Source organism: Lepisosteus platostomus, chromosome 27 (assembly GCF_059453375.1).
Source record: "Lepisosteus platostomus isolate fLepPlt1 chromosome 27, fLepPlt1.hap1, whole genome shotgun sequence".
NCBI lineage: Eukaryota > Metazoa > Chordata > Actinopteri > Semionotiformes > Lepisosteidae > Lepisosteus > Lepisosteus platostomus.
Window position 1 is genome coordinate 5,857,937 of NC_142637.1, and position 27,826 is coordinate 5,885,762.

Consider the following 27,826-nt stretch of genomic DNA (forward strand, 5'->3'; position numbering starts at 1 on the left):
CTTGAGAGCAGGACTGAGAACCACTGATCTAGAACAAAGGTTGAAAACAAGAGGCCCTTCTCCCCATCTAGCTCACTTGTTTACTAGTAGCTAACAGATCCAAGGATCTCCGATTAAAGAAGGGTTTTGGCTGGGCTGTCTTCACATCCAATACCTTTTCTGTGCTTTGTCAGTACAGTATTCACTTCTTTTTATCGGTGCACCTATTTAACACTAGCAGAATATTCCTGTTTAGGTATACACTATATGTATTGAAAAGGCAAATGAGAAGCTTAACTTCTTTAATTGTCTTTTTTTTTTTTAGGCAGCACTACAAAGACATTCAAATATTAAAGCCACATACACACTGTCCTTGTAACACATACAAAATAAAAACTGGCAAAAAGTAACATCCTCAAAAATAAAAATCGCTGAGAAGTAAACAGGACTATGAACCTTGCAATTTTTTTTTTTACAAATCAAAGTGACCATAATACACAAGTTTATTTAAAAAATGCACACAGAACAGTGCATTTATTCATCGAGCTGAAGGACTTCACTGTTGTTCTCCAAAATTAGCTTCACTGAGAAGCTTTACAGATAAGGTATTTCCACCCCCAACATAATGGATATCAAGATGGTTCACCAAAGGAATCACCATCCTCTTAGGAAAAAAAAAGCAGGACTATTCACAAGTTTTCCCATCTTTGCCAGTTAACACAACAGGAAAGTGGATAACATAAAGCCCAGGTCCAAGTTACACCTGAACATCCCCAACTTTAATAGCAAAGAGTCCCAATTTTTTTTTTTTTGCTTTTATCCAGTTTCTCTGCACAAGTGCTGCACAATTGAGCTGGTTAAACTCTTCTCCTGGAGTGAGAGTTTGGAGCTGCACTGGCACTCCTGCACTTCCTGGGAGTCCAATAGCCTCCGTTCTGCTGTGGGCTCCGGTACAGACAACTTGCAACCAAACCTCAGCCTCAGGTCAGCAGATCGTGCACTCGAGGGGTGAGCGATTTAACAAGTCTTTTAAATTTATTTTTTGAAACCAAACGACAATTTCATGATGTGCCCCCTCACCAAGGGAAAAGGGCCCTAGTGCAGGCAGCATCTACTGTGACTCTGACTTTCAGCAGCTACGGGGGCGTGGCACAGGCACAGGACCGGGGTGCTTCTGCTCCACCACCCTGCACCCCTCAGGCTGCTTGTGCACACACTCTGGCACGTGTTCAGTTTTACAAGCGAACACCAACTTGGTTTTTTTACAAAGCAGCGAACAGAGGCTGTTCTGCTTTTTTGTTTTCCCCACCCCTGCCTGGGGAGAATCCTTTTCTCTTTCCCCATGAGAAATCTAAAATCTGGGAATCCTTCCCCCAAGGTCTCCCCTTGACATCCCCACTCCTGCCCATCCCCTTTCCTTCTGCTTCCCCAGTAGTGTTATTTAAAAGACTGCACCTTCTGACATGAAAAGCTCACAGTGCACACACCAAATACCACATACCTTGTTGCATTTTGGGTACGGTAAATCAAGTACAAAAATACAGCTCTAGAAACCCAAATTCTTTTTTTGGATTTCTTTGAAAATCCACAATGTCGTATTCCAGAGCCGGGTGAATGCTACAAAGCACAAACCCCTCTGCGAAGTTCATGCAACACTGACCACGTGCTCTACGCCGAGGTGCTCCGTCCCTGCGTAGCCTTCTTTCTGCACAGAATTAAACATGCAACCTAAAAAACAAACACTGGAGTCTGGCTAACGAGGAGTTAAATAAACTGGCCTCTGTACACGATTTCAGTTCTCTTGCTCACAAAGGAGCTGAAATGAACGTCAAGTACGAAAGTGCTCAGGCTTAAAAAAAAAAATCCTAACAGTGGTTGGAACATTAGATGGGGATACAGTAGTCAGGGGGGCAAAGATTTGCACAATGGAATGATGCAATTATTTTTTTCCTACGTGATGCCAAAACCAGTCTGAAGCACGATTAAAAAAAAAACTACAGTACGTTAAGGGAAAGAATGGCAGTCAAGGCTTTCTGCCACTTCTGCTCCCATCTTCCCCTCTAAAAACTGCCAAATGTCATATACTAAACAGTAACTTATATAGTGTATATATAGTCTTGTATACATAAAAAAAAGTTGCTTTGCTCCGAGCGGTTTGCAGCTCCGACAGTGGTTAGGCATCGTCTGTATCTTCCTTTTTGTCCTTCTTTCCCTCGCCCTCTCCCTCTCCATCTCCGGATTCGGTGGCATCCCGTCTTCTCTTCCGGTTCCGGGCGCTGGCACGGGCTTTTGGTACCGGCAGCGGCTCCATCCCCAGGACTTTATGGATCTGCCGGAACGCCAGTAACCTCAGGGCGTGCTGTTGGAATAAGGGGATTCGGAAAGGAGGCATCAGCACAAGGCTATATGCAAACACCTACAAAACTACCCTAAAGGGACTTAATTTGTTTTTCCTTAAAAGGGGTCTGAAATGGTTTTTCCCCACCTTAACCACAGAATCTACTTCACCCCTTGGAGATTGTTCCTGCCGGTACCCCCTTGTGCAGGTTTCAACTGGTGCTTTTTTTGTTGTTGTTTGGTGTGGGAATAGTGGTGTGACATTCTGGGAGCAAGACTGTTCCAGTCTGGGTACAGTTTTTGCTCTCTGCTCATCCACCTGCTGAACGATGATGCTGCGTTTGTTCATATTTGCAGCACAAACAGATTAGGCTTGCCGGCATTATGGCTGCTAAGAGAACTGATCCTTCTGAGTGGTCTCAACTGGTATGGTGCTCCTTGGAGTTGCGGGTTCAAATCTGGGTCACAGTAATAGCCATGAACAGGAATGCCCCAATAGCAGCACCCAACTGGCTGACTGCAAGGATAGGCATGCAAGAGACTGGGACAGGGTCAGAATTCCGCTGCCTTGCTGCATCAAATTTTCTGGTTTTAAAAATCTTCCGAGAGAATATTTCTGTACTACATACTAACCTGAAATGCATATCCTCCGAAAAGACTAGAGCAACACCCCCCCCCCAAAAAAAATCTAGCAGTGATTTCTAATATTCATGCCCTTAAACAGGGGGGTTGAACTCCAGTTGTGTGAGGGCCAAGGCGTCTGCAGGGGTTCTATGTCTCTAAACAGCAGCAGCTGAAGAGCTGAGGGAGGTTTGTCCAAGTATTGCAGCACATAGGTCCAATCAAGCCAAGAAAAGGCTGATTTTATAAAGTGCTTCTAATTAGCAAATGTTTATGGTCATTTGTAACTGGAATATTTGGAAACTGGCTCCAAACTGTTTTACAGGTCACTGCACCTTTAATGAAGTGAATTGAGTTATCATCGGTAAAGAACCTTAAGAAACACATGTAAGTAAGGTTAATTGATTGATAGGTCAGGTTAGAATAAAAACCAAAGACACTAAGGTCCCAGGGACAGAGTCCGACACCCCCAATTTTGATAATTGAGGGACCTGTTGTACTCGAGGTGGTCTAACTTGGTCTACAAGACAAAAGGCACGGTGTTCTCACAGAAGGCGAGCTGGGAATCACAGAAATGTATACACAATTAAAATGTTCCACCTTGGGTTTTGCTAAACTAAAGTTCAAATAAAACATGATTTCATATACCTGGGCACTTGCAGTTATATCTTCTCTTTCTTGATTGGTCATAGTTTCAAGAGCATCGGTTTGGTCTTTTTCACAGGGGTCCAGCAGGCCTGGCCCATCTATGCAAGAAGGACAGAAATATTGTTGCAACCCATCTCTGGCAGTTCTGCAGTTCCTACATGTTCGATGACCGATCCGGTACAGTGCACTCAGCGTGTAGCGTCACAGCCTCCCGAGGAGGAGAAAAAAAAAAGGTCTGGAGTGGAAATTAAGTACGTAGGTCAGGTGGAGATCACAAGACATAAATAATTCCTTCCGTTTCAAGAGCCTTTTTCACCCGGAAGGATCCCAAAGTACTTTACAAATTGCAGGGGCCTTCAACCATCACATCCAGCCAGAAAATAAGAGGAGGAAGTGGAAAGAGGGAAGCTCAATGAGTGGTGCGAGTTGCGGGCGGGTCTTCGCTGGCACACAGAAGCGTGCGCAGTTTTTCCACACCCGCAGAACAGTCTATCCCGACAGCAAAGCCACGCTGTTGGAGGACCGGAAGCACAAACCTGGCAGCAGAATTCCGGAGGCTACACTCTCGAGAACTCTGCGCATGGCTTCCCCAGGGCTGAGAGGGCCAGACGCAGTGCTGATCGCCTTCTCCACCAGCAGCTCCATAGCCTAGCAATACAGAGGCAGCACACTGCTATTAATACTCCCATAAAAATACAAAAAAAAACTAAGGGAGAACACGAGATGGAAAATGTTTGCCAACAGACAAAATAAGTATCTCTCAGCTAATGTCTATACTTCTCTTTATGCAGCAATGACAAGTCCGGATGACTTATGCTGATCTTTCATAATCGACTTTTCCTGAAAACCCTCCTTTGCCTGTGTTACTCACTCTCGCCCGTCTACGCAAAATGGAAAATCATGCATTGGTGGCTTATACGCAATATATTCCATAACAGCTCCCTTCGCCATGCAAGGAGCATGTCATTAGCCCAGACCAAAAAAAAAAAAAAGGCAGGTCACCCTGACAACTGCATTTGACCTTTCGCCATCTGAAGAGCAATGGAAGTTAATTTGTTTTAGCTAGGCTAGATGAAACAGGTGGGCGTGCTTCTTCTAATGCTGCAGATCTCACATGCAATGCTTAGTGACGAGTCCTACCCAGCCTGGCAGCTTCCCCCAGGTTGGCACTCGCTGGCAGAGATCCCGCAGTATCCGGATGATGACCACGCAGGACTGCCGGCCATTGGCACGAGCCTGCCATCAGACAGAAAACCCATCACCGCTAAGCAAGACAACACAGTATCCCACCCACTTTCAATTCCTCGAAGAACGCAGAGGTTTGCTGGACAATCCTGTTGTTCCATTGGCATTTAACAGTTTTTGTGATCCTGCTCGGAGTGCAGGTTTTGTTAAAGAACTGCAAAGGAGGAAACCACATGTTAAACAGAAAGCCTGATGTAATGCCAGAACATAATATTAACTCTCAAGTTTAATTCCCCACCCCTCCCCTAAACCAGTACTGATAAAACAGGGGAAAAAAAGGATCCATAGATAAGTTACACCTCATACAGTATATGTAATCTGAAACCTGTAAAACACTCCTACCATTATATAAATGAGCGTGCGATGCAAAATGTGCAGTCAATTCTATTCAACTAGAGCAATTTCTAAAACTAAGGAAAGGTTTCATTAAAAAAATTATTACATTCATTATAATTTTTACACGCTGAAAAAAATTTAAATGGTCTGGTAACATTCCTTAAACACGTATCTATTCCAATACTGCAATTCCACATAACAGCCCAACTTTTTCTATAGCTTACACCCTGAATCCTTGCACAAGGTCTCCAACCTTTTTCCTGAAGGTTTGGTAGGTGGCCTTAAATGGTAAACGAGCAGAGATTTGGAAAACACGTCAACTCCTCATTAAGCAACCTAACTGATCCAATTAGTCGTTCAGAGATCAGATGGAATGAAAACCAAAAGACACTTGGGCTCCATATCCTGATTCAAGACACACCAGCCCAAACTCAAAACAACCGTGGTCTTCAGGTTGTAATGTGCTGTGTAAACTGTGGAATTATATATTTATGCTACATAAAACCATAGCATACACAGGTGTAAAAACTGCCACAATGGCAACAGCAGATTTTCTGGAAAGCTACATGCCCCTCACCTGGAACCACTTAGCATGACGAAAGGCAGCCAGGTGCTCCAGGCACTTCTTTCTGTCCAGGACATCTGGGGGGTCCGGCTCAGACTCGGCTACTCCTAGAGAGACAACAGCACCTAGCTTATTGCACATGGTCCCATAGCTGCCTTTAATAAATTCCCTCTGCTTCATACACCACGTTTTCGGCTCTCATTTCCAGATTTACCTGTAGCTTCCCCTGAGCACCTAGGGAAAGGAACGAGAAATTCGATAACAGAGCTGCGTCGGAATCGCAGGCTGCAAAGGAAGAGGTAAATGTTTATTCCACGGTGAAAGGTAAAGAAAGCAGACTGTTTCGGATATGGAACCTTCTTAAGGTGTCGCATATTGTGTCTCCTTTCTTTTTCTTTCAGCATAGAATAAAGCTTTACCTGTTCCTAGGAACACTGTTTTTCAACTGAACTGATGGAACCAAAGACTTTAGCACTCACAATAGAAGGCCGGGTCGGATTAGAGCATCTTCTTGCTAGGTGAACAAATGAGGCATCCTCTGAGAAATTCAATCTCTAGGCTATCGCCTATCAAGCAGCCTTAACCATTGTGAGTGGTGTGTGCACGCTTTCATTTGTCATTCTTCAACAGAGATTCACATGCAGTTCGGCTAGAACAGCCCTTCCTGTTATAACCCACTGACAGCCAAAAGTAAAAGTCCTCTTTAATCAGCATGCTGCACTTCCTTATTTTAAGAAGATCTGAACATTCGTTTAGAACCATTTGTGCAAACTGATCTAGATCTGACCCTTCGGATCCCAGAAGAAACAAACGCTCTCCCCCAAACTGCAGACAAATGAAGGCAGAGACATGCATCATTCAAAAGAAATGTGAGCTCTTGTTGAATAATTAGATGGGATTTTATCCCTGCTATACTTCCCAAGATAATTAACAATTATTAGGGTATTAGCTCTTAAGATAGTGTTCAATACACCTCTTCCATAACTGTCTCACTAGAAGTGATTTAGTGACAGCTATGTTACTAGTGTACATCGGTCTGCTAACACCACAGAAGGCAAATTGTGAAGGACAAATACTAATTAAGAGTCAGCAAACATTACATTCAGCTTCTCCATTAGATACTCAGATCTCGGAGAGCAAAAATGATATGTCTGCCAACTCAAGTTCTCAATAAAATGAGATTTTGATTGCTTTGAACTCAATGATGGATAAGGCATTGTACATTTAACTTAAAAACAATGACCTCTGAATCTTCCCCCCCCTTTCTCCAAAGGTTCCATTGGTCTCGATTAAATTAGGAACAATGTTACAAAAAAAATGCATACCTCGAATGCATTAGCAAAAAAACTAACAAGGTGTTGTTGAAAGAACCCATTTTTGGAGAAAATTCATTTTGTTGGGACAGGGGGAAAAAAAAAGCATCAAAACCTCAAAATGATCAGAGACAGCTTACAAGGACCCAAACGTTTTGCAGTCTTTGGTGAAAGACTTCGCTTGCCTTAGTTCTTCAGGGATGAGAGAGAGAGGAGCAGGAGTCATGATATGATGAAGAATATTCTTCCCAAAATATGCTCCTAGTTACTCTGTAAAATGCCTCACCTGCTTGCAGCAGATAAATGCAAAACGTTTAAGTACGACAGCGATAGAAAAAGTGCATTGATAAAACAATACACTAGAGCAACAAGCATTTGAATGGCCAGTAACACATGCACTCTCATCCCTGGGCACTACTATGGCTGTATCATCACGTTACATCCAAAACGCACCAAGTTTAGAAACGCAAACCCCTGCTTAATAGTCTTCGTTGGCAGAGACACCTGCCACTGGGGCACAGAAAGGTCAGAGATCCCTGCTTTAAATAATTCTAATTGCACACAAATGAAATAAAGTGATGGGAGGGATTAAAAAGGGGGGGAGGGGCAAGAAAATGCCATTTAAAAGCCAATTCACAGCATGTGGGGGGGGGGAGGCAATTCCAGAAACACTGCTTTGTCAAACGTCTTGACTATGTTAAAGTCCGTTTTTTTTTTTATATGCACACTAGAGAGAGACAGCGCAGTGGACTGAAAGCGTGTGGCTTCTCTAACCTTTCTCGGCCGTTTTGTCTCCTGCCTTTTCTTCCTTCTCAGTGGCACTGTCCCCCCTCATCAGTGGCGACGTGAGAGAGATGGTGACCTGCATTTTTGGTTCCTTGCTTGAACAAATCAGGATGTTGGCTTCCTCAGGGTGAGCCTGCACCTCATACTGATCTTCAGAAAACGTCTGCCGGTTAAAAGGACACTTAAAATTACTCACTACAGAGGAGGGGAGGGCGGAGGAGTGGGGCCATAAGAAATTGAACAAAGGTCTCATCTCCCACTCGAGGCATATTTCCACCTTAAACACAATGCCTAAGCTCAATCACATAACACTATGCAATAATATGCACAGTTTTTGTTCCTAGCTCACAGTCTGGCCTTGCTTGAAATCCTATTTAGAACTTGTCAGCAAGCCCACTGCATGTTTCACAGCTCATGGCTTAAGGCTGCACACAAGCAAGGTTGTTCGGACAAACACTCTAGAAATTGAGCTTAATAAAGATCCGATTAAGTTAAGTTAAGTTAGCTCTTAATGTCGGGACCTCTGGATAGTGAGTAATGAAAATCTAAGATGCCACAGGACAGAGCCTTGAAAGCTCTGCATCAGGTTTTTTTTTTGTCCCCCAGAAAAAAACAGGGGGTTTTTGGGGAGAGTGACCTCATACTGTAATCTCTCTCTGTAGGTTTCATTTGTCATGTCCAGGCAGCGGGGCTAAAGATCAGTTGAAAGGGACTTGAGATAAATAGAAAGACGTATTAAATTATTCCTAAACCACACAGTTAAGGGAGGGGTAAAGGGAAGGAAGAAACAAATGGCAACACTCAAAACGCTTGTACATCCAACCATTTATTTAATTTAACAAAGACACCATGACCGTCGTTGAGCTCTTTAATTTTCTTTGAAAGCTCTTTTACAATGCGAATATAAATAATACCTTACAGCAAGGAGTCCGACATTTTCTTGGCAAGGGAAAGGGTAATTAACAATCCAGTGAAGCCAACAACACATTCATTTACCACCTTATCTGACACATGGCACACCCAAGTTTTAACAGTTCCTACAACACCCACAGGATGAGAAAATTGCTTTTACAAGTGTAGAATGTTGTCAAACTCACAAAAGAGAAGTATCTCCTTCTTAGAGCATGAACATCCCACTTATAACACTTGTTCAAAAGATTAGGATGTCTTAGACTGCTATTGTAAACATCTTTCTGATCAAGCTTCTTGTAGGACCGCTACAGTGTTGATTTGAGGCATAAGCACCTGAAGAGCAGACAGCAATGTCAACCGCACCACCAAAGTACTGCTCACGTAGCATTCAGTAGAATACTGAATCAGTTGCTTCTGAACCAAAAATTTTTAATTGCTGCTATTTTACGTTTTTGCCCTGGCTTGCTTATGGTAGTACTGTGAAGTAATTTCAGGGCAGAGAAAGGGCTTTCCCCTTTCCAGATGAGGTTTTTAGTCAACTTTCAACAGCTAAGAAAAAAATTCTAAACAGCAGTTCAGCTTATGCCCTCAACTACACACTGAAGACAACCATACAGTGTCAAAGAAGCTCCACCAGAAATTCACTTCAAGCAGCGTGGGTCTAAGATGATGCACAGAGGCCAAGCCAAGGCATAATTTTAACCAGGGATACAACTGAACAGCCTACAGGTTCCATTTCAAGGATTTTCTTTGCCTTAATGGACAGGCGCAAAAACATCTTTCACAGACACTTCAGCAAAACTACTGATGCAAGTCTGTTCCGTCGCAGGATATTAAAAAAAAAACCACAAGGAGTCTAAAATCTGTAAAATAACAGGCGACAGTTCTAGCACAAGATAACTGAGATGGTAAAACAATCCTCCTCAGCATGCACCTTAAGTAGGCTTTGGTTCAAAAGAACCAAAAACTACCATCAGAAGCACTGAGGTTGAGCGCTCTTGGCCAAGACCTTAGATAGTATTCAAAAGTGCAGAGTCATGGGTTTGATTTTAATTCATACTCATCATTCAGCATGAATGGCTCCAGTGATAAAAGCAGCTCCAACAGGGAGAGGTTTTCCCAGGTCTTTCTCCACAAGCTGTGCTTCTGACGTTTTAAAAAGAGACTCCAGTTTGTTTATTTTCAAGGGGGAAGAGAGCAGGGTAAATACTGGTTAAAAGTGTGATATTTTCAACCCCTCCACCCTCAACAAAATAAAACCTCTGATACTGAAGACTCTTTTTGTTGGTGTCCAACATCCATGAAGACACTCGTCTCAATCTCACTTTAGCACCCAGTTCACTGCAAAACTGTCACCTTTCAGCTTTCACCCTCTGACCAACATGTGTTCAAACAAATTCACCACTGAAACAGTGAATCACTGATCAATTTTATTTGATTTCCAAACTATTTCAGCACCAAGTAATTTATTGCACCAAGATGGCCTTTGCTACTATACAACAATTCCTGACCCCCTTTATGAATGAAAACCCTAAATGATGACGTACTTAAACTGCCAAAGAAAGACAACATGCATCCTTTTTGCAAACAATATTTGGCTGAAATTGAAAACACTGCAAACGCACAATGTTTGTGATTTTGAAAACCAATACACCAGATGTTTATGAGCAGTTCACTCCAGAAGCTTTACCGTTTCCGACTTTGCTATAAAGACCTGGGTTTCCTAACTGCACTGCAGGAAGAGCCCTGAAGACTCATGCTTAATAGATTTTCACAGTGCAGTATGCATGATTACCATGTAGTTATCCAAGTAAGGAGTTTTAAGAAAACACTTCCCATTGAGAAATCTTAACCCTTGACCACCAAGGCGACATGAAAGCTCACATCTCCTCTGTGTCAAAGTCAGGCTTTACAACGGTTAAACATCCATAGCTACAGGCAGGTGGAGCTCATTTCCTTCTAGAGTGGATGCTGTCTGAATGCATGCATGCATGAAAAGACAGATTGCAAGGGTCACAGGGAATTTTGCCTCAAAAAAAAAAGTGAAGTCTAGTTTTCTTTTTCCCCCCCATGGCCAGCACATGTGTAAATCCACAAGAAACACCAGAAATGATGTGGATCCAAACTGGCTGTCGCGAAGGTTATGAAGGAGAGGAGGCCATTTGGCACACCTAACCTGTTCGGTAGTTAGTAGTTACTCGATCCAAGGATTTCATCCAGCCATTTCTGCAAGGAAGCCAAAGTATCAGCTTCAACCACACGGCTGGGTAGCGGAAGCTGATGGGAAAGTGCTATTACTCATTTTTACAAGCAGTCGGGTAAAACCGGCAAAAGACCCGAATGAAAAATGAGGGAAAAAAAGTTCATGCAGCCTTACCGCCAGTTCCTTAGGCAGCTGCTCGGCTATTCTGCTGAGCAGGGAGACGGTGGGTTTTTTGGCCGACAGCAGGATTAGCTCCACGGTCCTGTCGCCGTGCAACAGCAGGCCCTTGGCTAGAATCCCCACGCGCATCACTCCTTTCAGCATCCGAGCCTGAGGATCCTCTTTCCTGCAGACAGAAAGGTCGCGTGACACTGCAATCAGGCTACTGCCCCTCAACGGTCCCTTTAAGGGACAAATCGGATGCTTGGGAAAACGGGATCATCCTGCCCGTGTTAACAAAACCGCGTGCAACCAGCTAGCATCTCAGGAGGACAGCCCTCGAACATGCTTGAAGCAGAAAGGTCCCAGACTGCAGTGCAAGGCAAAAACGAGCAGGTGATGCACACACTCACACAGATAAAAGGTTTTAAGGCCTAGAGGGGGAACTCCCAAAAGGCGCACAGACTCTTACACTTTTTCCTTGCTGTCCTCGTCCTCTTTCGGTTCTTCCTTTTCCAGCAGGGAGTCGGAGACGAGCTTGAGGGCTCGCTCCGAGTGGGACACGATCCTCTGAACAGCCTGCAGCTCCTCCTGCACAGGGTAGATGTTGGAGTGCTTCGCCATGATGTGTCGGTCGTCGGGAGAGTCAGGGCGTCGGAGAGGCTTGGGGGAGAAGAGCTAATAAAACCAGGTCTCTTTAGCACACTTCACTGCCGCCACGCTGCCCTCCCGTTAAAGCAGAGACGCGTCCGAACGACGTAACTGCAAAGAATTTAGGGGAAACTTTGCTGATGGTTAAATATGTATTAAAATACTAAAGTAAGAGCGCTATCGAGTGAGCCAACCAGAAAGAGCACTTTTGGAGAGCAAATCACATTCCACGATCCAGACATCGGGTGCTCGAGCCTGGGACATCACCAGGTTGGCAAGTAAAGGCCTGCAGTAACATTGGTAAGACAGGAGCTCGCAGTGCAACAGAAAACAAAGGACTCTGGAGATGGGACAGGTGGCATTTCCATGCTCTTGCTCTCCACTGTGTGGCATTTTGGTTGAGGCTAGAGAGCCACACCCCCAAAATAAATGGGGATTCCATAGTTGGTGGGAAATTCATAAGATAATAACTGGCGATTCTAAACAAATGAAAAAACTGGAAAAAAATAAGAGTCTGCTCCTATAATCCTATCTTACAAAAACTTACTCAGGTAAAAAAACGCTTAGAGCTTCTGTATTGTCTCGGTGAGCACAGACATCTCTTGATATACATCAGTTTTGAGCTCAGCAAGAGCTATGCAGCTTACCAGCAGTGGGGGGACAGGCATGCCGGGGCGACCCATCAGCGGAGGTGGGGGGGCCATCCTGCGCCGGTGCTCCTCCTCAACCCTCCTCCAGTACATCTCCTCCTCGTAACGCCTGCTAAAGAAAAGGGCCGCATGTCGCGTGAGATAAACATCCTGTACCACAGGAAACCGAAACGAATGCAAACTGGGGATTCATCAGGGGTATATTGGAGAAAACAAAAGGATGATTCGGGATTTCTCGGCCAAGCTGTGCTTAGCCCCGGAGTGCAGAGGCGATTGGTGGGGTGCTCCTGTTCCCCTGCTGGCATCCCTCCTCCCACAACCCCGACCCTCCCCCCAGGCAGTGACCTCATCAACCTGCGCCGCCCGGGCGCTGACCTCATCTCCATGTGCCAGCGCTGCTCCTCATCCCGCCGCCTCTTCTGCTTCTGCTTCCTCAGCTTGCCCTCCTGGAGCTTGCGGGCTCGGTTGCTGGGCTTGATCTCCACCGGCAGCTCGGGGTTGACCTTCTTCTGCAGGCGCGAGAAAGACACCCCACCCGGCAGGTTAGCACAGGCTCGTGTCCACCCATTACCCCTAGAGAATCGTCTCCCAAGTACTGGGGACATTTCCGGCAAAAATGCATCTTCTAACCCATCAGTTAAACAGCACGTGGAAAAAAAAAAAAGAGATGAAGGAAACATCACATTAATTGGACTGTTAAAGTTGAACTACATTTTAATGTGCTTGAGAATTTTACCTGGTCTTTAGCCACTTTTCCATGTTTGAAATCTGCTTTCATAAACATGAAATTCACAAGCACAGCATAATGGGGTCCATTGCGCCTTTACACAAGACCATTCACTAACGAGAGGATGCCACTCGGCCTATCCAGCCCATCTGGTAGTCAAGAGTTATCCGGCCACGACTTGAAAGAAGGCAGGGTATCGGCTTCGACAGCACTGCTGGGTAGCTTGATCCATACTTCTACAACACTGGATAAAGACGTGCCTCCTCTGCTCAGTCTTGTACGCATTTACACACACTCCCTCTTCCACTTGTGCCCTCTGGCTCATGTCGCACTGTTAATTCTGAAGAAATCCGCTGGGTTCGGATTCAGCGCTTTTGAGGATTTTGAATACGTGCATCAGGTCCCCTTCGAGGTTTCACGACTAAAAAGTTTCAGTTCCCTCAGCCCGTCAGCATAGGACATTCCCTTAAGCCTCTTGGTCTTCATGTGCATTTAATTCTCCACAAGCATAGGAGCGTTACAAGAAAGTTCACAGTTGAAATTGGGTCACACAGTGCTGCTCTGAATCACTGAATGGGACTTGATGGAGACTGCCATTTAAATGGTTAGAAATAAAATTGGCGAAAAATAACAAGTAGCCCTCATCAAACCCTAACCTGCCAGGCTGGAAAATACAACTTACCGAAAACAGCACGAGGAAGAACCACAGTTCATGTTACTGCAGGAAAATTCATAGGTGTAAAGTATAAACACAACTAACAAAAAAACCTTTGTAGATACGATACATACGTAATACAGTTTTATAATAATAACGCCTCCAACCCCCCAGCAATACTAGCCCTTGTTACAGTGCATTTTCCTAACGGTGGATTGAACTCCCATGATTGTCTGCATCCGAGGTAAGCCAGGCAGCCATTTCTAATTTCGCTCCAACACCCATGACACTTCCCATTCCTTTCATAACTTGTTCAGTCACGTGAAATGCATCGCTCCTTATATGCCATGTTAAAGGGCACAGCTATGGCTTTAAAAGGCAAGTAACCATGGAACACTCCGATAGGATCCATCTGGAAATATCAGCAGGGTATAATCACGTGAAAGGCGGCACAGTGGGTCTGCAATCTGCAGCGACGGACAGCAGGCCAAAACAGACTTGTGCGATTTGCAAATGACATCAGCGGCGTCACAATCTCCATATCGCAGTCATACGGGAAGGAAGTCGTGGATATATGGCTTCACGTCTGATCAAGGAGATCCCCATGTAGGCCTAATCCTTGCCCCCCAAAACGTACACGCTGGTAAAACGTTCTCATCAACAAGATTAAACTGAAGTATCCTGATCCCCCCCAGATAGTTTACAAATTATAAACCAAAACCAAGGTGGTTCTTGTGAAGAGATTATTCTTAAACTTTGTTTGGAAGACCTAAAAAAAAAAAGATTTTGCTGCAAACGAGGTTCAGTCTTGAGCTATGAACTGCCTTGACTGCCCACAGCACTTTCCAGTGCGCTCCAGCAGTAAGAAAGAAAAGGTTCAGACCCAGGCTCTCTTACCTTGTACTGCAGTCTGTGCCTGCGCCCCTTCAGGTGCATATCTTTAGCATTGGGGTCGTTAAAGCTGCACTCGCACAGTTTACAGTGAAAGCGTATCACCTTGCCGTCATCGTTACGCACCTGGAAGAAAGGATCGACGACGTACAGCAATGCTACTGACTGTTGATCAGACAGTTTTAGAGCTCACCGTAAAGGAGTTGCCCATTGTCAGTTCGATGCTGCCGCTTACAAGGCAAAATGCAGAGAACATACAACATCCAAATAAGACACCGAGACGTCTTGAGGGCCTTGTGAGCACAAGCCACCACCTCCATCCAACGCTTTCCAGAGTGGAAGAGGTTGGCTACATCACTCACCCACTGCGTCTCATTTTAAAGCAGCACACCGACCGATAGGCCCTTGCAAACCCAGTGGGCCGCAGGACGGACTGGGCAGCAGGCCAAGACTACAGACGCTCAGAAGAAAGCAAAGGGAAAGACCGATTTCAACTCCTCCTCTGGCTCGCTGAACTGCACGATCTAAACTTGTTTTTAATAAACAACTTCATTCGAATAGAGATGTCGACATGAACAACAGGCCAACAGACAGCATGAGGCTTCAGCAGACACCGCTGCTGGAGAAGGCTTGCCGTTACGTAATCACTGTAACGGTGGCAATCTGGACAGCAGTATGGGCCAGTTAGGATGCCGCTGATACACTGAGCAAGGCAATTCAGTAACTGCCCTGCTGTGGAAACTCTCTACAGATCATCAGTGTAAATGAGAATATGTTCAAAACTGATATGACCCATTATAAATTCTCCTTTCTAAATTATATGTGGGCCTGCACTAAGACAAGGCCTTGTCTATGGATATACAGTATTGTTAGAGCAGTTTCTGCACCCAGAACTTCAAACAAATCAGAGCAAATTCAATCAACTATTTAAATGACTGACCAGCAGTGCCGCACTGTCATCCACAGCTCTGTGAAAAATCAAGCCAGGTTTACCAATGTATTGACTAGTTTGGACTACTTAGAGGTAAAGTAGGCACTGTCTCGATGTTACGAGGCACAAGGTAATTGCCAAAGTCATTTTGCAACAACACTTTCCATCCCCTGGCCTGGAGCCCATTTCAAACCAGCTCATGTCCCGTCGTTGTCCTGCTCACAGCACTGCTGCTACCTGGAAGCCAGAGGATTTGTAAAGACCCGGGACTGGGAATGAGCAACCCCTCTGTGCTAATCCCTCACCTCTTCAACGTAGTCGTGTCCAACAGGCTGCACGTCCCCCGGACCCCCGGAGCCATCTCCTTCGTCCTCCTCCTGCTCGCTCTGCGGCTCCGGTTTCGCCGCCGCCGCCGCCGCCGTCGTCACGGTGACGGCCGCCGTCGTGGTAGTGGGCGGCTTCACCTTCTCCTCCTTCACCGCCACAGGGGGCGCAGCCGGTTTGTTAGCTGGGCAGGGGGGAAAGACGAGCAACAAAGACACAGCGCCAACACGCCTTAGTCAAGCGAGAGTCAGTTCAGTCGCGGAAGGAGAACTAAAGAGCATCGGGGGGGGGGGGGGGTGAGAGTGCACTGAGGATGGTCCAGCTTCACGAAGTACTTACACTCACCAGCCAGAAAACTGGCACCCACCAGCATTCTGCTAGCAGCAGAAACCACCTTGAACAAAACACAGCGCGTGCTCCTGAAGGTTCAGAAATATCTGTAACCCAGTCCCACCCCGTTCTTAAGACAAGATCATTTCCCACTGAGGCTGCAACAAGGGGAATGGAGTGTGTGTGTTGGATTGACCTGCAGTACTGGGAGTTCCCATTACCTGTAAAGCGCTTTGAGTGGAGTGTCCAGAAAAGCGCTATATAAGTGTAAGCAATTATTATTATTACTACTGGTTTTCAACAGTATTTCAACTGTTGGGACGGTCCCAGTCAGGAATGGTAGTAGAGGTCTGTTTCTTGATCCTCAACCCAGCTGCACACTGCCTGCCACCGGGAGACTTATTCAACTGACTGAGCAGGGGGGGTGCTATCCTTTTGGAGAGCGTGCCGATTCCCAGGTTACTGGTGTACAGCACAGCTTTTTTCCTGGAGCGCCTCTAAACCAGCATTCAAACCGCGTGCGGTTACTTTATTCTGCGCTTACTGCTCTTGAGCATGAAGGTAAAAAAAAAAAACAGAATGGAGAAAAAAACACAGCAGAACAAAAAAAAAAACTTTTAAAATTGTAAATAAAGGGATCCAGCACCAAATATTCGCATAAGGGGTTTGGTGACCACTTACCAACAAAAGTGATCTTGGGTGGGGCAGGCTTCTTGACCAGTGGCGAGGCCTTGCCGGTGCTGGCGATGGTAGGTTTGGGGGGGGTTGCCGGGGTAGCTGGAGTAGTAGTGGGAGGGGCTGGCTTACTGGCCGTTGTCGTCGTGGCGACGGGGGCAGAGTTCACCACAACCGGTTCTGTGGAGGGGATGGGTTTTCCCAACTTGGTGTGTAACTTCACCACCTAAGGAAAAAAAAAACCAGCAGGGGTTAACAAAACCCTGCTCTCACCCCCACCCGTTTACCATACTCCAGGCAGTGTCAAACAATAATTGATCAGCTACTTAAAAAAAAGTCAACAAATATCAAGAAAAGCTTTTACTAAACATACTAACTAGCTGCTCTTCGCTATGGCACTAAAATACAGATTTTAGTTTGCCAAATTTTTAACTCCATCATCACATGGAGCATAAGGTAATTGCTAAAGTCACATGGCAAGAGTACACCCCCCCCCCCACACCCCAGTTTATTTAAAGGTCAGCAACAACGCCGAGTAAAGTGTACAACCATACAGAAACGGCACGGCGTGCCGGCGGCGGACGTGGCCCAGGGGCAGACCTTCTGGTGCTTGGCGCCGCGGATGTGCGCGGCGTAGGCGTCGGCGCCCGTGCAGGAGACGTCGCAGAGCTCGCAGCGCAGCTGGGTCTGCACGCCACGGGCGGCGCTGTTCGCCTGGCTCCCCGACTTGAGGGCGGCCTCCTTCTTCTTGTGCTTCTGGCCCTCTAAATGCTCCCTGTAGGTCTACAAGGCGAAGCGGGATGTCAGCCGAGCTCGGGGATTAGGGATTAAGGCACCCCCGGAGAATTCCAATTAACCAAGACGAACAACGCCTGACCAGCAGAACATTTTCCTGCTGAGCGGAGCAGAACAGGCCCTCAATTACCCATAGAAAATGGCTCATTACAAAATGCGCTCCTCCCACAACGCTCAGCGTGGAATATATGATTTTTAACCCTTAAATAATCCGGATTCAGAAAACAGAAGATGGAAAAGATGGCTAGAAGTAAACAGTTCCGAACAATATTCCCTTCTGAAGGAAAACCATCCACACAGGGAGAAACGAATGAGGACTGCACTCATCTTTGCATCATATCTATGGAGGAGCTTTTCAGAAGGACAAAAACCGAAAACCCTAAGGAGTTACAAAGCTCGTTTTCACATGGAATACCCGGTGAACACTTTTTCTTCACACCGGATTATAAAGGGCTCCTAAGCCTCACATGACTGGGTCATTCCACCGGCCAGCTGCCAACGAGATGCACATGACTCGGGTACGATAGGCGCTAGCTGCCCGGCATCCTCTTGGCAAAGCAGAGACACCTGCAGGCAGCTCCCATCAGCACGGACTCACTGGTCAGGGCTGGCGGCACGTCAGAAAGACGCCAAGCTTCCAGGAGTTGCCGCTGAAGTATTCAAGCCTTCGAACCCCAAAGCAAGCGACTGTGTAACACGAAACGAAACTGCCCGGCGACTCTGGACGTCGGAACGCGAACCGCGCACCCACCTGCGGGCCAGCACAGCTGATTTTGCAGATTTCGCAGTAGTGGAGCTGTGGCTGTTTGGGGGGGCCTTTGGGCTTCTGCATCTTGCTCTGAAACATGGGCTTCTTGGCGTAGGCGTTGCCCATCGGGGGGCCAGGGCTGGTGACCATGCTGCTCCCGGCGTTGCTCCAGGAGGAGCTGGTCTGCTGCTTCGGGGGGTGCTGCTGCTGCTGCTGCTGTGGGGGGTGCTGCTGGGGGGGTGGCTGGGGCTGCGGCTGCTGGGGGGGCGGCGGCTGCTGGGGGGGCTGGTAGTACGAAGGGGTGGAGGTGTAGCCACTGGTGTCATACGTGGAATAGCTGGAGCCTGAGGTAGGAAAGGACAGAGGGGGGGGGGAAGCAGAAGCCATGTCAGGTGAGTGGACATCATCATCATCATCATCATCCTGTGGCACATTTAGGATCGTCTTGCACGGATGACCGAAACAAATTCCAAACCATTCTTCTTGTTTTTTTGGAGTCCTGGCGTTAAGCTAACTAAAAAGGGGCTGTCGTGACATGTCACAGAAACAAACCGAGTAGGACTAGTCAGCAAGTACTTCAGGATCAGACATCTTCTGGTCCTCCTTACTAAAAATAAAAACGTTCAACGACCAGTCATGTTTTAATCCTGGCCACGGACTCTAAAATACCAGGCACAGAACAAGGGACTAGTCCCATACAGTCCTGCGGCTGTCACAGGTACTCTAATATCCAACAAGCAGAAAGCTAAAGAGCACGAACTCCTTCAAATTAAACAGCTGACTGACTCACTTAACATCATGCATAGTTTTGCTGGACTGAGAACCAGAAGACACAAGACAAGGGCTGTAGACAACAGGCCTAAACCTTACTTAGCCACTGTAGTTGGCCAAATACAGCAGCTACCCCAATGGACAACTACACTACCACAAACCACAAATGCAGACAAGTTTAACCAAGCAGGAAATAACCTGGCTGGACTGCAAGGTTAGTGTGAAGAAAAAACAAGAGGCTTATTTATATACAACTGCAAAATATAGTAAACAACTACAACTGAGGCTGTTCAAGACCACAGGGCAGTTTGCAGACTACGCATATGTAGTATACTGCCATTACTATTGAGGATCATATTCAGTGCAAATATATGAAGGACTAATTACCAGCCTGCCTTGTAACGCAGTGGTGTATGGTTTCACATTCGATCCAACAGAGGCAAAAGGCAGTTTAAATACTTCTTTCCTTATTGCAAAGAAATATACATTTTTCCTCCCATCTGCTTTCAAGGAGATGGGAGTGTGCACACCGCGTTGGGTGTTCCATTTTTCCAGAGGTACGATGCAGTACATTGCTACAGTAAGATTTCTGATTCTACGCACGCAAAGCCCTCAGCGGAACACAAAGAGCTGGCTTGGCCAGGGTGGCATATACTGCAAATGCCACACTGCTGAGCAGGACCGGATCTCCCAGAACATTTGATCCGGATCAGAAATGGCAGTGCAAATGCACCTTAAACTCTGCTCCGGATAGCCAGTCCCCAGACGCTCGGAAGGCTCTGCGCCACCTACAGGGAACCTGCCTCCTTACCGGAGTATGAAGTGGCCGAGGTGGAGTTGTAGGAGGGGCTTGGAGAGTAGGAAGCGATGGACGTGGGGGTGGCCGATTGCTGAACGCTGGTGGACACAGGGTAGATGTTGTAGGTGGTTGAGACAGAGCTGGCAGGAGCAATCGGCTTTAAGGCAGTGACCTGCCTCTGGGGCTGGGGTTGGCTGTATCCGCTGCTTGCCTGGCTGTAACCACCCTTCGTGCCTGGAAGTAGATATCCAATATCACACAAATCCCCCCCCAGAAATACAAAACCTTCCGTAGAGAAGGTTAAATTGCTAAGAGGCCATTCATAAAAGGGAGGACTGAAGAAAGAACTCCCCCCAGTTCCCAGGAAAGATTAAAATAACAATCGTGGTTACAAAGAGTAAGAACCCACGTCTGAAGAGCACAGTGCACCATGCCGAGAGTCATCTGCATGGTTTCTAAGCTCATTTGCAATGAACGCCAACTTTGGGAAATCAAGGCAAGGAGCTCGGAGTCCATGAAAAGAACGCGAGGCGCAGTGTACGACTTCACCTTCCCCGGAGGGGAGCTCACCTGTCTGGTAGTACGATTCTGCGGCTGGGCGCGGAGCAGGAGCTGCGCTCGTCTGATAGTACTGCTTATTCTCATAACTTGCCGCAGGCGTAGACCGTCCATAGCTGTAGTTGTCCTGCAATTTTTATTTCATTATGAAAATATAACCACACACTAAGTAAATCATCCAAGGAATTTAATCAACGCATGCAATAGCAAGGAAAAAAGGAAAACTACTACCCTGTAATAAATCAACTAGATAATTTAACTATGAGCATAATAAGAACTGAAGGAAACCTTAACGCCGCACAGACTGAATTAAAATACATTTAATTTTCATTTAAGCCTAAATAATTTCAGAACCAGTATAGCACATCCAAAAACAAACACAGCCATAACCACCTTGACAGCTATGGACAAAGTCATGTGCAAAGTACCTTGTAGAACAAAAAAAGTTGAACAAAGTGATCATGACTGATTACTAGCGCATCCTTGGACTCAATAACACGTCCAACAGAGCGACACAATCTTGCACATTAAACCTCAGATGACCCCTCTCATCCACTCTTTTTAAATATACCCTCCTATTCTCTTGGTAGGAGAGTTTCAGCAGGAAATTAAGAGATCATTTACTTCCTTTATACCAAAAAGCATTAAATTGTTGAACAATGAAAAGACTGTATGCAGACAGGGATCTTATTACTGTAGTTGTTTTCAGACACTTCTCAAGCTAATTGTTTTTTTTATTTTACAGTCCTGGTAAGAGTTCTGACTGAGCATTGTTGTTAGATGTTTTGTATAAGATCACTTTATTGGCCCTATACAATTTCTTGTATGAGGAATTTGTCTTTTCGCATACCCCAACTTGTTCTCCATGAGACACACAGACAGGGAGAGAAGCTGGGGGGCAGAGCGCAGGGTCAGCCATTTATACGGCGCCCCTGGAGCAGTTGGGGTTCAGGGCCTTGCTCAGGGGCCCAAAGGAGTAGGATTCCTCTGCCGGCCGCTGGATACGAACCAGCAACCTTCCAGCCACAGGCGCAGATCCTGAGCCACAGAGCCACCGCCCCTAATGAATGGTGTATCATGGTGTTGTACTCCTGTTGCATAGCATTCTTGTTTCATATGTTATCTACGTATGAGCTCTTGATGCACAAAAATTCCCTATTGTCAATGCAATAGGACTTCCACAAAGTTACTGCCAGCTCATATCCCAGATCTCTGCATTGCATCACACTACAGGGCATTAGAGAAACGAAAACAAACAATGACTTAGGACCTAATGCGTTTCATCTTCTTCCAAAGAACCAGAAACCACATCCAGCACAAGATGTTTCTTTGGCAGAAGGCCAAGCCACCTTCCCGCGAAACAACCTCAATTACGGCTCCACGCCGAGGCGGGCCCTTCTAGGCTAGACTCCCTGGCGGAGAGGAAGCAGATCGGGAAGAGAGGACGGGGACTGACCATTTCAGGATATACCTGGTAGGCCGGCAGCGCAGCTGTGGGCTGGGGCGCGGCCTCCTGCTGGCGGGCCCCGTAGCCATAGTCGGCCCCGGCGTGGGGCTGGTAGCCCTGGTAGGCGCCGGACACCGCGGGGGCGGCCGACTGGACGGCGGCGGGCGTGTACGAGGCGGTGACGGCGTGGGCCACGCCGGGGGCGGGCTGCGCCGTGTAGCTGGCGGTCGTCGGGTGAGAATAGGCCGGGGCGGGCTGGGCACTGCGGGAGGCGAGGAGGAGGAGTGATGAAGGCGAGAAACAAGGTGACAAGGCCACAAAAACCATACTGACCAGCAAAGTGGAGAAGCCATGATGGAGCTGAACTAGAAGTGAATCAAATCTAACTGAAAAACCAAGATGACGGCTGTTCTTTTTATTAACTAAACCCGACATCTCAAGGGCGGGTAGTAACTGCGGGTTACTAGATACCTATATCACATGAAACAACTTTAAGAGTTTCCTTCTCCAAAAACCCTACAATGCAGCACAACAAGAAGCGATTGACAAGTCAGGCAGGATGAACCCTTTGCAAGTTCATTCAGTTGTGCAATCAATTAACTCTGCTGGGGGAGGCAATAAAACAGGGAGGCTTTTATTTGAGCTTTTCTGGCCACCTTCCTGGCAAAGCCCCAAAAGTGTAAATGACTGAGAGTTAGAACAACACTACCAAGTAAAACACGCCAACAATCTATAAATGAACTAGCTGCTGCATTTAGACTAATGCTTCTGGCTATGTGCAGTCTGCAGAGCGCACATGCACTTAAAATTTAGTTCACTCACCATTTTACACATCAGGAGAGGCTAAGTGATGCACTCTGCATGAAAACTAAGTCCTCTCATTTGAATGCCCTTAACTAGATAACACGCAGCAAAGGTGAAAATGCTTTGCACTAGTCAGTAGAGAGGTCAGTTTTTCCATGCCTTGAAATACACTTTACAGTACAGGTGCATGTTTCTAATGAAACAGTTTAACCAAAGCATCACTATGATAACAGCAGTGCAAAAGGTTCTATGAATATCCACAGAACTGAACATAAAGCCTATAACCTCTGCTTTCACATAACTAAGTAATGCACTCTTACAAAATTTCTCAATACCCCAGAACAGAAGAAAAACAATATGCACATATGAAAAGGGAAATGAAGCAAAACATACACGATGTTTTATCAAATCGCCCACCTATATGCAAAATAAGCTGGAAGAGCTCCGACTTCTAGCAGTGAAGATTCTCTAAAGGGCTTCTTGCTATAAGATGCTCATTTATCAGTTGGACACCAGAAAGGAAACTGCTAGACGCACACTGTCCAGCACATACAGTGCCTTGCGAAAGTATTCGGCCCCCTTGAACTTTTCAACCTTTTGCCACATTTCAGGCTTCAAACATAAAGTTATAAATTTTTTATTTTATGTGAAGAATCACCAACAAGTGGGACACAATTGTGAAGTGGAACGAAATCTATTGGATTTTTGAAACTTTTTTAACTAATAAAAAAATGAAAAGTGGGGCGTGCAAAAGTATTCGGCCCCCTTGCGTTAATACTTTGTAGAGCCACCTTTTGCTGCGATTACAGCTGCAAGTCGCTTGGGGTATGTCTCTATCAGTTTTGCACATCGAGAGACTGAAATTCTTGCCCATTCTTCCTTGCAAAACAGCTCAAGCTCAGTGAGGTTGGATGGAGAGCGTTTGTGAACAGCAGTTTTCAGCTCTTTCCACAGATTCTCGATTGGATTCAGGTCTGGACTTTGACTTGGCCATTCAAACACCTGGATACGTTTATTTGTGAACCATTCCTTTGTAGATTTTGCTGTATGTTTGGGATCATTGTCTTGTTGGAAGATAAATCTCCGTCCCAGTTTCAGGTCTTTTGCAGACTCCAACAGGTTTTCATCCAGAATGGTCCTGTATTTGGCTGCATCCATCTTCCCCTCAATTTTAACCATCTTCCCTGTCCCTGCTGAAGAAAAGCAGGCCCAAACCATGATGCTGCCACCACCATGTTTGACAGTGGGGATGGTGTGTTGAGGGTGATGAGCTGTGTTGCTTTTACGCCAAACATATCGTTTTGCATTGTGGCCAAAAAGTTCGATTTTGGTTTCATCTGACCAGAGCACCTTCTTCCACATGTTTGGGGTGTCTCCCAGGTGGCTTGTGGCAAACTTTAGACGAGACTTTTTATGGATATCTTTGAGAAATAGCTTTCTTCTTGCCACTCTTCCATAAAGGCCAGATTTGTGCAGTGTAAGACTGATTGTTGTCCTATGGACAGACTCTCCCACCTCAGCTGTAGTTCTCTGCAGTTCATCCAGAGTGATCATGGGCCTCTTGGCTGCATCTCTGATCAGTCTTCTCCTTGTCTGAGCTGAAAGTTTAGAGGGACGGCCAGGTCTTGGTAGATTTGCAGTGGTCTGATACTCCTTCCATTTCAAGATGATCGCTTGCACAGTGCTCCTTGGGATGTTTGAAGCTTGGGAAATCTTTTTGTATCCAAATCCGGCTTTAAACTTCTCCACAACAGTATTACGGACCTGCCTGGTGTGTTCCTTGGTCTTCATGATGCTCTCTGCGCTTTCAACAGAACCTTGAGACTATCACAGAGCAGGTGCATTTATACAGAGACTTGATTACACACAGGTGGATTCTATTTATCACCATCAGTCATTTAGGACAACATTGGATCATTCAGAGATCCTCGCTGAACTTCTGGAGTGAGTTTGCTGCACTGAAAGTAAAGGGGCCGAATACTTTTGCACGCCCCACTTTTCATTTTTTTATTAGTTAAAAAAGTTTCAAAAATCCAATAGATTTCGTTCCACTTCACAATTGTGTCCCACTTGTTGGTGATTCTTCACATAAAATAAAAAAATTATATCTTTATGTTTGAAGCCTGAAATGTGGCAAAAGGTTGAAAAGTTCAAGGGGGCCGAATACTTTCGCAAGGCACTGTACATCTGTCATTGCTGGAGAACTTCTCTTTTCTGGAAAATTTCATCCACAGACTGCAGCACCACCATACCTTTCCAAAACCTGAGGGGCCAGAATAACGGACCCTGCTCTGTGCCAAATACCAATCAGTTAATCAATACCCACGCATGTAGCCAAAGTGCCGACGGTCAGCTGGCAAGGTCAGGACAGGTTGATCCAGCCAGCATCTTTCCCGTTTTCCACACAGACCAAGTACATTTTACTAACTACCGAGGACCTTGGAGCAAAGACGTTTGAACCTTAATAAGCCTGAACTAAACAAACTCACTTAGACGTGCGATGCCATTTAATCTTCGCATCTAAAAACTTTTTAGTAACTACAAACAGAGTTTCCTTTATGCAAGGTTGGGAAGACGTTCGATTTTATTAGGGAAAGAAATGTTTCCCTTCTAGAACCACTTTGGGGCCCTAACTTCCTGATTGGGATATACACGGACAGCTATCACAGATAGCTGTGTGATTAGATAGTGATTAGCTGTGTGATTAGATAGATTTGCAGGATAGATTTATACATGTATTCCTGCCACCATGCTCTCTTGCAAGTCTGTCCAGCAGGAACAAAAGAGGTTAGAAAAAATGGCACTGCAGATAAAGGCTAAGCAACAAGCAATTAATCATAAGACGATGGGAACATGAGATCTACCACAGAATTAAAAATGTATTAATGGCTTAATTTAAGCAGCACAAAAGGGAATTACCCCTGCTGTTCCTGAGCCAGAGGAATTTACTGCCAAGAGGTTAATGAGAGGTCACTGCCATAGTGCGACCACTCAAAGAATCTACAAACAATTATTAATTATTCCAATATATACACGACTGATCAGCTAATCACATTGAATAAAATTCAACTTAGGAAAAAGGAGCACACTGGATATTCAGAGACCATCTTGCATTCAAATGCTAGATCTCTTGTTTAGAGGCTTCTTCCATTGGGCATTTCAGGAAGCTGAAGGGAGGTTTAGGCTACTTAAGCAAAGGTTTTAACATCAAAGGGTGTTGCTGCTTTGCTATACCGAAACCATTAAAGCAGTTATCCCCACCACAGCTAGCTGAACGCCAAGTGCCGAGTTCGTGCCCTTAAAGGAGCAGGGGAACAGAGGAGAAAGGCAGCATGGCTTAGCTTATCTGGGTCAGATAACACCCCTGAACGCAGCAGGTGGCCCATCAGTCAGCTGCAGGTGAACAGAGCCATAGAGGCAAGTCACCTGCACATCAGAAACTTCACCCGTGCCCGCCAGGGCAGGAACAGCGCTTCCCCGTGTCCAACCAGTCCGGCTGCGCTACCAGCCAGGGTGTCCAAGCCCGACGCCGGAGAGCACCTGCAGGCTGTCGCGCACCTGAAGAGCTGGCAGAAGCTGTTAAATCGGTCCGACTGTCACTGGCTGCAGTAAGCAGCCGACACAGGCTGTCCAGAGCTCAGCTGGAATGAAAACCTGCTGGCCGTCCAGCACCAGGGATGGACACCCACCTTGTGCAGAGCTCAAACTCCAAACCTTTCCACTAGAATGCAAACAGCAGCCGGGCGTGGTTTTTGGAAGGCAGCAGCCATTATCGATGCGATTTAAGCAAGACCTAGGGCAGGTGAAATAAGTGTAGAAAGCCGGTGCAGCCCGTAAGGTCCGAGCTTATGCGAGGATGTAAATGCCATGTCTCTGGTACAGGCAAAGCCAGCCGGCTCAGCGCACGAAACCGGGGCAGACCTGGAGACCGCAGCGCAGGACGGTGGGCAACCCGTATCATGCAATGTCAACCTTCAAACTAGTCGCGTTATCTAAATATAACCCCCCCCCCCGGCTTTACAGCTCACAGGTGGAAAGAGACAGGAGCCAGAGCAGTGAAGACGCCGTTTTTCTTCCTGTTTGCAAGCGCATCTCATGACGTAACAACCTAACTGTGGACATCATCGCAGGGAGCAGCGGGACGAACCGAACGAACCCCACCTCCTCCGCAAGCACAGGCAAAAAGTAACGGAAAAGTGGAACCACAGCCGGCACCTGCTATGTTGTCACCTAGAATCCAGATTCAGTGAGGTGTCATGACGCACCCAACCTACAACTGCAGAAAACAACTCCGAGAACACAGCAGGCATTCCACGCTCTGTAGGCGTCCCCTCTGCGCCTAGCAGCTTGAGGGGAAAACAACTCTAATTAGAGTCCTAGTTAGCTAAAAGAATGCCCCCCCCCCCCACCCCGCCGCAGGGTGCAATTCATGCACCCTCCTACCGCCATTTTGCCGTTTTTGCGAGAGAGAGAAGGGCGGTTCTTTACGAAGTTTCCCCCATTTAAAAATGACAACACCTCCTACCCGCAGCCAGCGCGCAGCGCGGGTAAAGCCGACAGCTCGCACCGATGTGGTCGCCGGCTGTCAGACTGGTGCGAGGCCGGCGAGGTTTGCAGTTTAACCACCTACACAGTATAACCAGGGTTATTTCTCATCAAGCGTGCAAGCGAACCGCTCCGCTCAGCTGATGGCCTTTTTTTCCCCCCTATCTGCCTCCCCCTGCCCGAACCACATGTCTCAGACCCTTGTTTCCTCCGTGAGCAGCCGATAACTCGTCCCGCGTAGCTTCGGTAGGGCTGCCCCCCTCCCCTCGCCAGCGGCTACATTACCTGTACTGCGGGCCGGCACCATGCGTGAATCCGTAATAGTTGCTCGCCGCCATCTTGGCGTCTTCAGACAAGGAACGAGCCGGGTCCGTGCGGCGTCACGTGCCCCTCATATAGCCCAGTCTCGCGCACTGAGGGG

General features: G+C 46.5%; 1 protein-coding gene across 7 annotated transcripts; it reads right to left on the reverse strand.

Annotated features, from left to right (window-relative positions):
• Positions 1-267: 267 nt before the first annotated feature.
• Positions 268-27,826, reverse strand: zfr2 (zinc finger RNA binding protein 2). 7 transcript variants are annotated; one of them, XM_088622391.1, is made up of 19 exons: positions 27,691-27,826; positions 22,081-22,318; positions 20,622-20,736; positions 20,064-20,285; positions 18,485-18,825; positions 17,539-17,721; positions 16,945-17,164; positions 15,915-16,117; positions 14,685-14,804; positions 12,781-12,914; positions 12,403-12,517; positions 11,577-11,782; positions 11,120-11,291; positions 7,819-7,993; positions 5,744-5,838; positions 4,726-4,821; positions 4,122-4,233; positions 3,586-3,683; positions 268-2,338 (listed from the first exon to the last, which is right to left on the reverse strand). In XM_088622391.1, exons 1-19 carry the CDS (start codon positions 27,741-27,743, stop codon positions 2,153-2,155), a joined length of 3,084 nt encoding a protein of 1,027 aa, XP_088478517.1. In that variant the 5' UTR covers positions 27,744-27,826; the 3' UTR covers positions 268-2,152. The 7 variants fall into 7 exon arrangements, 6 of the variants coding, with proteins under 6 accessions (XP_088478517.1, XP_088478518.1, XP_088478515.1 ...); XM_088622392.1 differs by having other exon boundaries at positions 11,577-11,767; positions 12,403-12,514; positions 22,066-22,318; XM_088622389.1 differs by having other exon boundaries at positions 12,403-12,514; positions 22,066-22,318.

Excerpts from the sequence above, each read along its gene's own strand:
- zfr2 (XM_088622388.1), bottom strand. The coding sequence starts at position 27,743 with ATGGCGGCGAGCAACTATTACGGATTCACGCATGGTGCCGGCCCGCAG. Across the intron at positions 18,826-20,063 it reads CTCGGCCACTTCATACTCCG|GCTCCAGCTATTCCACGTAT; the intron begins GTAAGGAGGCAG and ends TTCCTACCTCAG. Across the intron at positions 3,684-4,121 it reads CTCCGGAATTCTGCTGCCAG|ATGGGCCAGGCCTGCTGGAC; the intron begins GTTTGTGCTTCC and ends CTTCTTGCATAG.